We start from the raw sequence: 12,649 nt of genomic DNA, 5'->3' as shown, positions 1-12,649 counted from the left end.
ACAGCCCTTTGAAGAAAGCCAAACAATAAAGAAAGAGGCCAAAACGCGTCGGGTGTTTCATTAGTAAAATTGTTTTCGGTATCCTGAGACTATCCTCCCCTTGTGTGTTAATCTCAAATGCTCACCTGCTTTTCACCTATTTATTTTTATTTATTTATTATTGCATTTATATCCCACTCTTTTTCCTGCAAGGAAGCCAAGGCGGCGTACATAATCCTTCTCCTCTCCATGTTATCCTCACAACAACAACCCTGTGAGGTAGGTTGGGCTGAGAGTCTGTGACTGGCCCAAAGTCACCCAGTGGGCTTCCATAGCCGAGTCGGGACTAGAACCTGGATCTCCCAATTCCCAGTCCAACACCTTAGCCACTACACCACACTGATTCCCAGATGGGCAGCTTTTAGAGCTACTAAGCAAAAGCCACTGTGCAGCTATTCCATCTTTTCCTCCCTAACAGATTTTTTTTTTATGGTAAGATAAAAGACTGAAGAAACATTGGGAAAATATGGGAGGGTTACAAATAGAACATGATGATATCTGGACCCCCTGTATTGTTCCGTGAAAGAGAGGGGGCGACTGCACAATAAAAGAACCTGTCTGGAAGCACCCTAAGAGAGGCATCACCCTAAGAGATTATGCTCTGTGTCTCCCTCTCTTTGCCCCACCATGTACAGCATGGAGATGGTATTATAGTAGAAAGGATGAGGAAGAAGGAGTGGAGAGATACAGGATGGCACCAGCTCAGTAACTCTTATGCAGAAGTCTGGTTCTCCTAAAAATGGTTCTATAGATTTAGGGTGATCCTATGAAAAGGAGGACAGAGCTCCCATACCTTTAACAATTGTATAGGAAAGGGAATTTCAGCAGGTGAAATTTGCATGCCTGCAGCCCCTGGTGAAATTTCCTCTTCATCACAACAGTTAAAGTTGCAGGAACCCTGCCCTCTTTTGTATCTGGTCGCTCTACAAAAGAGGTCAGAGCTCCTGCAGCTTTAACTGTTGTGATGAAGAGGGGATTTCGCCAGGGGCTGCATGCATACAAATGACACCTGCTGAAATCCCCTTTTCTATTCAACTGTTAAAGATACAGGACCCCTGACCTCTTTTTCATTTCTGACATTGTCACGTCAGAAAAGGGAGCTTGTGGATTTCTCCCAAGGAGAGGGGAGTGTACTCCAGATGTTAGCAACCTACTAAGGGTCAAGATTGCTGTAGCAATCAACACTCTCCATAGAAAACAGCTTTAGTTCGTTAGCAGTAACAATCAAGTTCTTTCATTGTTGATTGACACTGCTTGTTTCGTTTTTTCCGCATACATAAGTATACCCAATACATGCTCAAGGGTGATAAAAATCTGCAGAATGTGTAAAGAAATCTTCCAAAATATTATAATAATAATAATAATAATAATAATAATAATAATTAATAATAATTAATAATAAATTTATTTCTTACCGTAAGGGCCTTCATTTTACTTGTGTTCTGTTCTTTCTGTAAAAAGCTCAGGGTGACATACCAGGGGGTTATCCCATTTCCCACCTTACAGCATAACCTAGGCTGAGGAATAAGAACTGGCTAAAGGCTACCCACTTGGGAGTCTTTATAAGAGTGGAGGACTTGAATTCAGTCATGTTGGCTGGGGCTGATGGGAGTTGTAGTCCACACTCATCTGGAAAACACCAGGTTGGGGAAGGCTGCTCTAACCACTGCATCATACCCCTAGTAATCTTGGATATCAGTGCTAAATAGCTGCTGTTTCTATGGAGATTCCAGATGCCATTCCATACTATGTTTCACTGGGTAAGGAACCGTGGAGGATGGCTGTATTCAGTGGGTCCGATGTCAGTGGGGTGGTGAATAAGAACATAAGAAGAGCCATGCTGGATCAGACCGAGGGTCCATCTATTCTAGCACTCTGTTCACACAGTGGCCAACAACCAGCTATCGACCATCAAAGCAGGACATGCTGCAACAGCACTCTCACACCCATGTTCCCCAGCAAGTGGTTCATATAGGCTTACTGCCTCTAATACTGGAGGTGGCACACTACCATCAGGACTAGTAACCACTGATAGCCTTCTCTTCCAGGAATTTATCCAATCCCCTTTTAAAGTCATCCAAACTGGTGGCCATCACCACATCTTGTGATGTGTGAAAAAGTACTTCCTTTTATCTGTCCTGAATCTCCCACCTTCATTGGATGACCCCTTTGGTGTCTGGTATTTTGAGAGAGGGAGAAAAACATCTCCCTATCCACATTCTCCGCACCATACACCTCTATCATGCCTCCGGGTTTCAGTCAGAACTCTAAAGGATCTTTCCAAGGTGCTTCGCCCTACAGACATCGGAGCCACCAGCCTCCACTGGCAGTATTTGAAGTTAGATACTCTTCCACTATCTCACCTACTCCCTTGGAAAGCACTGAGCTATTGTTGCATTTTTACTCTGAAATGCTGTCGGTAATTGCCTTTATTTATTTACAGTATTTTTAAGCTGCCTTCAGATGAAAATTGCCATGGGGTAGGCAGTTGCAATGTAGAGCCATGTAATAGAGCCAACGAGGTGTGAAGCTGGTAGCGACACTTCAGTGGTAATTCCTGCTATAAAAAGGTGATTCAAAAATACCACTGTGAGTGTGAACATATTCTCAGCTCCATGGAGAACATCAGTGAATGTGATTCCTTCAGGACATTTGGTGTTGATGGCCAGCGTCTTGTATGCTATAGAAGTGTCTGCCTTTTCAATTTTGCCCCCCTCTTTCTTTTCCTAAAGCTGTCACCAGTGTGAAAACATGGGCATTAGACAGAGAGGTCTTCCAAAATATCATGAGGAGGACAGCACAAGCAAGACATGATCAATACAGAAACTTCCTCAGAAGGTAAATTTAGCGAATGCTTAAGTCATTTATTTATTTATTTATTTATTTATTACATTTTTATACCGCCCAATAGCTGAAGCTTTCTGGGCGGTTCACAAAAATTAAAACCATGAAGAGCATAAAAACAACCAACAATTTAAAAACCGAAATGCAAAATACAATATAAAAAGCACAAGTTGGGTGAAGGATTAGTGCTGTGCCATAAATTTTGATTGGTCCATTTTTGGCATTCTGTGAGCGAGGGTGGGGAGGAATGAAAGCTCAGGAAAAAGAGGCCAGAAGAAGTGAGAGTTTCTGAGAATTTTCTCCTTGGGGAGGGGGACAAGATTTCCACATACCTTTTTTTAAGTATAGGCAATTTTGAGGGGTCTTCTTTCTATTTTTTAAAAAACCACCCCCAGGACTTGTAGGAGTGCAGGAGTTCTTCCTGAATGCCTATTGGAGAGGGTGAGGTCACATGGTCTCCAATAGGCATTCAGGAAGAACTGCTGGGCTTCTCCAACTGCTGTGTGTGGGGCTGTTTTTTTTAAAAAAATAAAGAAATAGAAAGAAGCCCCCTCAGCAACTGGCTACATTTTACAAATGTATGTGGAAACGCTGTCCCCCTCCCCAAGAGAACATTCTCAGAAATTCTCCCCCTCCCTGCGAAAGAGGCAGAAAAAACAATGCCTCTTTCACAGCGAGAGAAAAGGTTCCCTAAAATAGGAGGCAGGATTCAGTACAGCACTACAAAGAGTGTTATTGCCTTTAGAAGGCATCCAGGCAAGTGCATTAACTGCATATTACTAATGATGAGCAGCCAAAATTATTATTGATCCAGTTGAGGAAACATTGGAACAAGTTGCCAAGTAAAAATGATCTTCCCCAGGAATTAAGATTTGAACGTGTTATTTAGTTATTTAATGGATGCCACCAGTTGCTGTAGCATAGGGCTTTCTGACCTTTCTGGGTTGGTGGGCACATCTGGAATTTTGAGAGGATGTCATGAGCACTCTCACAAAATGGCTGCCATGGATTATGGGGAAGTGGCACAAAATGGCAGCCATGGTAGGCATAGCAAGTCACAAAACACTCATGCCTTAGAAGGCAAAGAAGCTAAAATAAAAAGAGGAATTTGCTGAAGAACCTAAGCATAATGCAGAGGTGGGTCAAAGCTCTAAAATGCAAAACCACTCTTTTGAACTCTAATAAAGATGGCACCGGAAGGGTCCCCTCTGCAGATCAGCATGCCAGCTTCCCAGTTGAAAGTCTTTTTTAAATATTAAAACAATTCCCAAGAAATAAAATAGAAATCAGGAGAGTCAGGTATCTTGGGCACCATGTTGGAGAGCCCAGATCTAGCAATTACCCACTTAATGAGTCATTGATTATGGGTGATGTAAATGCAAGTCAACCTTGGTCAATCATTGACTTCAATTGCTGGTCTATATGTAGTAAATATGGCACAGTAATATGGGTTCCATACAAATTGATGAGCAGACTTCCGTTTGTGGAACAGGAGTTGCATTCACTATCCTGTCCCCCTCAACTGTACTTTCCCCAGTCTGCCCTGGAGGGTCCCCTTGCCTTCCATAGTGGATTTTTTTGGGGAGAAGTGCAGGGAGAAGTGAAAATACACTTCATCAGTGGATTCCATTTTGTTGGCAGAGGAATGCTTTTGGATTTCATCCTACGTCTTGAAAGCAGTTGTATAGGTTTATTTATTTATTTATTTATTGCATTTCTATACCGCCCAATAGCCAAAGCTCTCTGGGCAGTTCACAAAAATTAAAACCATTCGAAGTATAAAACAAGCAGTATAAAAACATGATATAAAATACAATATAAAAGCACAACCGGGATTATTATTATTATTATTATTATTAATAATAATAATAATAATAATAATAATAATAATAATAATAATTCTTACCTGCCTCTCCATTCTGATCGAGGCGGGGAACAACAGCAAACGGTAAAATACATATTTCAGCAGCAGTGCGGAAATACAAATTTAAAATACAAATTTTAAAATACAGCAAAGTTAAAATTAATTTGTAGACTGTTAAAATACTGAGGCCATAGCTAGACCTAAGGTTTATCCCTGGATCATCCAGGGGTCAAACCTGTTCATCTAGGTGACACACAGGGGATCCAGTGCTCAGGCAGGGGCGAACCCTGGATGATCCCAGGATAAACCTTAGGTCTAGCTGTGGCCCTTGAGAATAAAAGGTCTGCACCTGTTGACAAAAGATAACTTGCAGGTATATTTTTATCTTTGTCATGTAGCCCTACCCTTCCCCATTTAAACACACCTGTTTAGTCACAGTCCTTCTTTAAAGAAACAGGCAGCTTAAGCATAAAATATTATGTTGTTATGGTACTGCTCACACCATAGAGGACAGTTTGCCAAAACATTTTTTGTGGGGAAGCATTTTTTTGAAGACCATTTAGCTTATAGTGGTTCTCCGGTACTAGTACTAAATCTTTTATACCAGGGCGCAAAAATGTGTGGCCTGTCAGCTCCGTGCAGCTCACCAAGCCATTTCTGACAGCCTGCCAGACCCCGTGCATCTGTCCCCGTGGTGGCACTTCCCATCCCTTGCCGATCTCTGATCTCTCAATGATCTCTCTCGGAAATCGGAGATAATCAGCAGGGAGGGCGTCTAGGGCGCTCAAGCAGTGACACCAAAGCAGTGATGAGGTCGGGGGTCATTGAAGAGTGAGAAGGCTGCTGCAGCCTTTTTGCTTCCCTTGCAACCCAGAAGCAGCACAGATTTCTGCTTTGGCATTGCTAATGGCATTGTCAAAACAGTGATCTTAGCTGCCTCTCCCCAGTGTGCGCGTGTGTGTGTCCCACACCTGGGCATCCAGGCAAAACCAGGTCCATACCTGACCACTATCCACTCACTTTCATGGTTACTTGGACATAATATCAAGAACCATTCTTACCTGAGATTTCTCAGGCATAATATCCTTTAGGATCGGGGTGAGAAACATTATCTGAAGAATCCAGTTCTACAAGTGAAAACTAACGTAATGTTTATTTTTAAAAAGTAAGCTGAAGCGCTATATACAAATTGAATAAAATGCATGTGTTTTCTGTTTTATTTTATTTTTAAAAAGTGTGTCTTTGCTGAAGAATTTACCTGAAGATAAGCTGACGAAGATCATAGACTGCTTGGAAGTGGTAAGTACTTTGGCTTCTAAAGAGATTTCTTCTCTCCGGTGATAAATCTTCTACAGAATCATGGTAGAACAAAGCCATATTAAGTTAGCTATTCACTAAGAGGTTAGTTACTCATTACAATGTGTTCTGGTTAATCTCAGAGCCCAAGTGCATGTTAATTAATCAGGGGCACTTTATAAAAGATATTGGATTTGCATCCACTTTAGGTAAGTGTAAAATTCGGCAGAACAAATTCACAGCACAATCTACTGTGATTATGTTGTCTATGTTGAAGCTCCCTAGAAAGATTAGCTAAACGGCATCATTTAGCTGCCATTTGTTTAGTGTATGCTTTAGCACCATTCAGTTTTTGGCAGCTCCTCACCCCCCCCCCACACACACACATTCATACACATAACCAAGGCTTCCACCACTAAAAGTAACTTAGAAAGAATTTTAAATAAATAAATTGCATCACGTAAAGCTGGCAAACCAGGCACCTAAGTGGCTGAAGTTTAAGAGAAATGACTTTACTGCAGAAGCATAAGGCGGCTCCCGCTTGTGGAAAGTTAGTGTGTTAGGGCACAATCCTATCACGACTTCTGTCAGCCTCCGAGCTTAGAGGCTAACTAGCACCCTATGCAGAGCAGGAGCGGAACAGAGGCGATCTTCTCCTCCGTGCTCCAGCCCAACCTGCATTTCTGGTAGAAAGGCGATTTCGCTTGTCCAGCAGTGACACCTCAGAGAGAACATAAGAAGAACCGCGCTGGATCAGACCGAGTGTCCATCTAGTCCAGCACACTGTTCACACAGTGGCCAACCAGCTGTTGACCAGGGACCAACAAAGCAGGACATGGTGCAACTGCACCCTCCCACCCATGTTCCCCAGCAACTGGTGCACACAGGCTTACTGCCTTGAATACTGGAGGTAACACATAACCATCAGGGCTAATAGCCATTGATAACCTTCTCCTCTGGGAATTTATCCAACCCCCTTTTAAAGCCATCCAAATTGGTGGCCATCACTGCATCTTGTGGTAGTGAGTTCCATAATTTAACTATGCGCTGTGTGAAGAAGTCCTTCCTTTTATTTGTCCTGGATCTCCCACCAATGTGCTTCATGGGTTGACCCCAGGTTCCAGTATTTTGAGAGAGGGAGACATATGTCTCTCTATCCACATTCTCCACACCATACATAGTTTTGTACACCTCTATCATGACTCCCCTTAGCCTCCTATTTTCTCTGCTATACAATCCCAGATGTTGTAACCTTCCCTCATAGGGGAGATACCCCAGACCTTTGATCATTTTAGTTGCCCTTTTCTGCACTTTTTCCAGCTCTACAACATTTTTTTTTTAGGTGTAGTGACCAGAACTACACAATATTCTAAGTGTGGCTGCAACATAAATTTGTATAAAGGCAGTATGATACGCAGTTTTATTCTCAATTCCTTTTCTGATAATGCCTAACATGGAGTTTGCCTTCTTTACAGCATCCGCACACTGGGTGGACATTTTCATTGAGCTGTTCACCACAACCTGAAGAGGGAGGGAAGGAGGCTAAGGCAGCCATAGGAAGCCGCGTAAGGCAGCCATCCCGGTCTCCTACTCCCTGCCCCTGGAAATGCCCCTTTCCCCCATCTCCACGCTCTGATTTTCTGAGCGCGGAGAGGTAGCCGGCACAGGTCTCTCCATGCTGGGTACGAGGGAGATGGGGAAGGAGCGGGGAGCATGTTTTCCTAGCGTGGAGCCCTGTCTGCCCCCTGCTAGATGCTGTCAAGAGGACTTCGGATTGTTCCCTCCATGGGAAAGCCAAGGTTTTTCCCCAGATTGATGTGCTAACTATCTGCATACAGGGAACTGGTGCTCCACTCCCCATCTTTTTATGTTTAGGACTATTCGAACATGGCAAAGAGAGCAGACAAGGTAGGGAATCTATAAAGGAAGTCATTGAATTATAAGAAAAGAAAAGTGACAATCATCCAGAAATGGGTCATTCCCAGGGGAGGAGACCAGGGCAGCTCTCTTACGCTGTGAGGGCCACCAATTTGGATGGATTTAAAAGGGAGTTAAACAGATTCCTGGAGGAGAAGGCTATTAATAGATACTAGGCCTGATGCCTATATTTTACCTTCAGTACCGGAGGCAGCATGCCTATGTACATCAGTTGCTGGGGAACATGGGTAGGAGGGTGCTGTTGCACTCAAGTTCTGCTTGTGTGTCCCTGGTCGATAGCTGGTTGGCCACTGAATGCTGGACTAGATGGACCCTTGGCCTGATCCAGCCTGGCTCTTCTTATGTTCTTATGGCTTATGTTTCTCAAACAGTCGAATTCCACATCACATCACATATTGGGGATGGGCTCTGCTGTTCCAAAAAAACCCACTCTGTGTGCAAGCCCTTAGGAGCACCTAAAATAGCTCTCCGAATTGTGGCATTTATCTGTAAAAATATTTGCCATGAAGCTTGAGGGAACCAACTCGACTCCTACATCTGTAAAATAGCAGGAATGAATATATTAGTGATAGTGACTGATAAAAACAGTCATGCATAGCTTTCAAAAATAAATGTCAGAATTCTCTGCACAACCCTTCTTCAGTAATACTTTTAAAATATGATGATATCTTGGAATTGGAATAATTATTTGAAACATAAATTATTACCAGTATTTCTTCTCCTTCTTCTTCTTTTTCTTCCTTTGTTTTTGTTTTTTTTACTGATGTATTTATCAGTTTAAATGTAGAGACAGTTTATGCGAAGAGCTGATTGGAATTGCTCTGGGCAAATTGGTTTATTATGCACATTATTCTTATGTAAGCATATAACTTTATGGTCCAGTAGAACAAATGGTATGGAAAAGGAACTCACTTAGCTTATTTCATCACCTATCCTGAACACAATTTACTTGGAAGTAAATATACCATCTAATTCAGTGGGATTTATTTCTGCACAAGACTGTTTCATCGTAGTTTGGTAATAAGGAAATGCAATTTGAGATATATTGAAATGTTTTCTGTGTGAGGTTGTGCCCAGCGTTTGTTGATTCCTATCTGATCTTTCCTATCTGCTTCTCTCTCTCTCTCTCTTTCTCACTCACTTTCTCTTTGCTAGCAAAGCTAATGCCTAGCGTGAGTGACCTGAATTTCTTCCAAGCTAGTCCTTTGCAACACACTCCTTCCATTTGGCAGGGAAATCTAAAGAGATCTACTGCCTGTCTTCAAATTATACAGCTACAACAATAGTGTGCCTGCATTGAAACAGTAGTCCAGTGCATGGATTGTTAGAAGAAATGGCCTGACTGCACAAGCAACAACCCAGGCAGCTGGTTGGGGCTGAAATATTTCTAGGGGTACCAGGAACACAGGAAGCTATACTGAGACAGACCATTGGTCCACATGGACTGGCAGAGGTTCTCTAGAATTTCACACAGGAATGTTCCCCAGCCCTACCTGGATATGGCAGGGCTTGGACCTGGGACCTTTAGGGAGCAATCTTATTGCCCCTAAACCAGATCTGAGGGGCCATAGGGTATTTCAGATTCCCCGATCCAAGGTTGGAGACAGCGTTCCAACCTCAGAGGTGGGAATCTCCTTGCAGCTGGTGCGGAAAGAACTGTGCTGGTTGCCTCTCTAAGGTTAGGAACCTGACCTTGCCAAGGGAGCATTTCGGTGAGCAGGGAGGGGCAGTGACTGGAAAGGCCAGGATATGAATTATCCTGTGGCCTCACCATCCTCCTTCCTTTCCTTTCCAATGAGCCTCAGGTAGATAGGCAAAAATAGGGTGACCATATGAAAAGGAGGACAGGGCTCCTGTATCTTTAACAGTTGCATAGAAAAGGGAATTTCAGCAGGTATCATTTGTGTATATGGAGAACCTGGTGAAATTTCCTTTTCATCACAGCAATTAAAGGTGCAGGAGCTATGCTAGAGTGACCAGATTTAAAAGCAGGCAGGGCACCTGCAACTTTAACTGTTGTGATGAAGAAGAAATTTCACCAGGTTCCCCATATATACAAATGACACCTGCTGAAATTCCCTTTTCAATGCAACTGTTAAAAATACAGGAGCCCTGTCCTCCTTTCCATATGGTCACCCTAGGCAAAAAAGCCCATCTAGCAAGGCAGAGGATGGGGAGGTGAAGAACGCCTCTGCTGCGCCTCCCATCCTGCATTGGAAGATCATAGAATAGCAGAGTTGCAAGAGGCCTATAAGGCCATCCAGTCCAGCCCCCTGCTCAGTGCAAGAATCCACCTTAAAGCACACCTGCTGACACAGTAAAAGGCAACTTCCTATATTCCTACACACAACTCAGGGTCCCTTCTAACTTCATGTGAGCCTCAGTTTCTCTACTGTTTCCAAGGGCCCCCAGAAAATAGTCTGAAGGAACATGATGTTGTACACCAAAGCTAAGCAGGTCTCTTTTAGTGCCTAGATGGGAGACTGGGGCCTTGGGCAGGTTGTGAGGGCATAGCTACACTACAACATTATCTGATTTGGATAATTTCCTCTACTCAGGGTACCCTGTGAAGGGGCAGTGAGGAGGGACCTCAGACAGAGTCCTCTGCACCTTAGCAAGCTATAGTTCCCAAGATTCTTAAAAGAAGAGTGGGACATGAGTGGTTGTTACCGTTAATCAGCTAGCAAAGGGTTTCTTCTACCCTTTTGTACCTGTTCGTAGGACGTCTACACACAGTATGGATTCTTGGTAGGGATGTGTTTGTCAGCGTAAGGAAACCGCTGAAGTGGCGATTATAAAGAAACACTTTGAAAGGTTACCTTCTCATAGTAGTGAGTTGCTGAACCATTTTGAAGACAGAATAATTACCACATCATTTCCTGTCGAGACAAATGCATTTGGGATAAAGCTAAAACTTGCTCATACTACCTACCCACACATTTTGCCATCCTATTTCTCTTATGTCCATCTTGTGAAGGCTCATGGGAAAACATTCAGGGTTGGATTACTGCTGGAGACAACTTGATGTGGACTTTAAAGGTATAGAAGAGGAATGGGGACTCTATGGTTCCCCCAGATGTTTCTGGACTACAATTCCCATAATCCCCAACCATTGGCCATGCTAGGCACCCCTTGTATAGAAGATGAGAGAGGGAAATGCTAATACAAGGAGATTTTTCAGAGAGAAGACAGTGACTACCCTAATAAATTGAGTACTTCGCAAAATGGAAGGAGTAGTTTCAACAAAACTTTGTTAAGTTTTACATAGTTAACATTAGGAGCCTGAGAAAAGAAAGGGAAAACTATGTTTGGCTGTTTTTTCTCCTTGCAGTTGAAATTTTGAAGGCTAAAATATAGATTTTAAAAAATGTATTTATATCCCACTTTTCCCTCACTGGACAAACAAGGCACTTTACAACAGTACAAGAAAGCCAAAATACCAGTATAGATAAAAGAAAACAGTTGCACTCTCCTATTAATTGTTTCTCAGCAAGAAAAAAGCATTTTTGGGGGTGGGGGAATTACTTGACTTCCCATTCAGACCTTTGTGTTTTGTGTCACGCTTCCAGAGAAAAGGATATTGCCTTTATCTGAGGGCTCCTGTTTCTCCTTCCGATCAGAGTTGAGTTTGTGGTGCTTCTGCAGGTCTAACAGCCTCAATGCGAGATTATGAATTATGTTTTCCCTATGATATTGCAGTCTCTAGCAAGAATGTAGTAGGAATGTAACTTTCAGATATTTTCTCTTTGCTCAACTCCATCTTCATTCAAGTATAAAGTCATTTCCTTAACAATAAAGAGTCCTGTAGCACGTTTTAGATTAATAATATAACAGAAACTTCCCTATGCCTGTCCTTCAGCAGGAACCAAAATATTGATGTTGAGGGTGGAATTTCTTTTCCATTATGTATCTCTGTATTATTATTTATTACATTTCTATACCGCCCAATAGCTAGCTGAAGTTCTCTGGGTGGTTCACAAATATTAAAACCACAAGTACAGCATAAAAACCATGATATATCGGATGGCTTGTGAGTTATGGTTGAACTGAAGACCAAAAAATTGGGAAATCATTTTTTCCAACCATAAACACCAGCCTCCTTTCTAGGGGTGGGCGAACTCACCTGTGTCCGCTCCCAATCATCAGCTGCACGAGCTTCTTCTGAGGCTCGGCTTGGCCTGACAAGCACGCGGCAGCCGTCCGCCCCCGCTGCCAAAATTGCACACTTCCGCCTGCTGCGTCAATGGGGTGGGGGAGGGAGTGTGCCATTTCTGGAGCCTCCATCTTGTGAACGATGGAGCCTCCAGGAATGGCACACGTCCCCTCGGCTGCATCACTGTAAAGGCCCCATTGACGCAGCGGATGGAAATGTGCCATTTCGACAGCAGGTGCAGACGACTGCCCAATTCTTGCCAGGCCCTCGCAAGCACTCAAGCGCAGATCTGCGCTCATGCTGTGGGTGCCCAACTGGGTCGGTGGGGGTGGGGCAGAAGCGAGGGAGTCTGTCAGACTCCCGGACTCAGTCAGGCGCTCGTGACATCCCTACTCCTTTCAAACTACAACACGCCTTAGGCAAAGGGACCAGCACAACTGTGGCAAATGACAAAGGGAAGGAGGCCATTCGGACGCACATGTGACTGTTGAACCACAGAGCTCTGGGTCCTGTGA

The 12,649-nt window shown here is 43.3% G+C and overlaps 1 protein-coding gene across 1 annotated transcript in view; it reads left to right on the top strand.

The window, feature by feature from the left end:
• PRKG2 (protein kinase cGMP-dependent 2) overlaps positions 1-12,649 on the top strand; it is an 85,608-nt gene that overhangs the window by 30,757 nt on the left and 42,202 nt on the right. Inside the window, exons 5-6 of the mRNA XM_063136209.1 lie at positions 2,772-2,877; positions 5,983-6,046. Coding sequence (XP_062992279.1) covers positions 2,772-2,877; positions 5,983-6,046 — 170 coding nt within the window. The remainder of the gene's footprint in view (positions 1-2,771; positions 2,878-5,982; positions 6,047-12,649) is intronic.

Source organism: Elgaria multicarinata, chromosome 10 (genome assembly GCF_023053635.1).
Source record: "Elgaria multicarinata webbii isolate HBS135686 ecotype San Diego chromosome 10, rElgMul1.1.pri, whole genome shotgun sequence".
In the NCBI taxonomy this organism is placed as follows: Eukaryota; Metazoa; Chordata; class Lepidosauria; order Squamata; family Anguidae; genus Elgaria; species Elgaria multicarinata.
The sequence above is the reverse complement of the archived record's forward strand: the minus strand, read 5'-3'. Positions and strand labels throughout refer to the sequence as shown.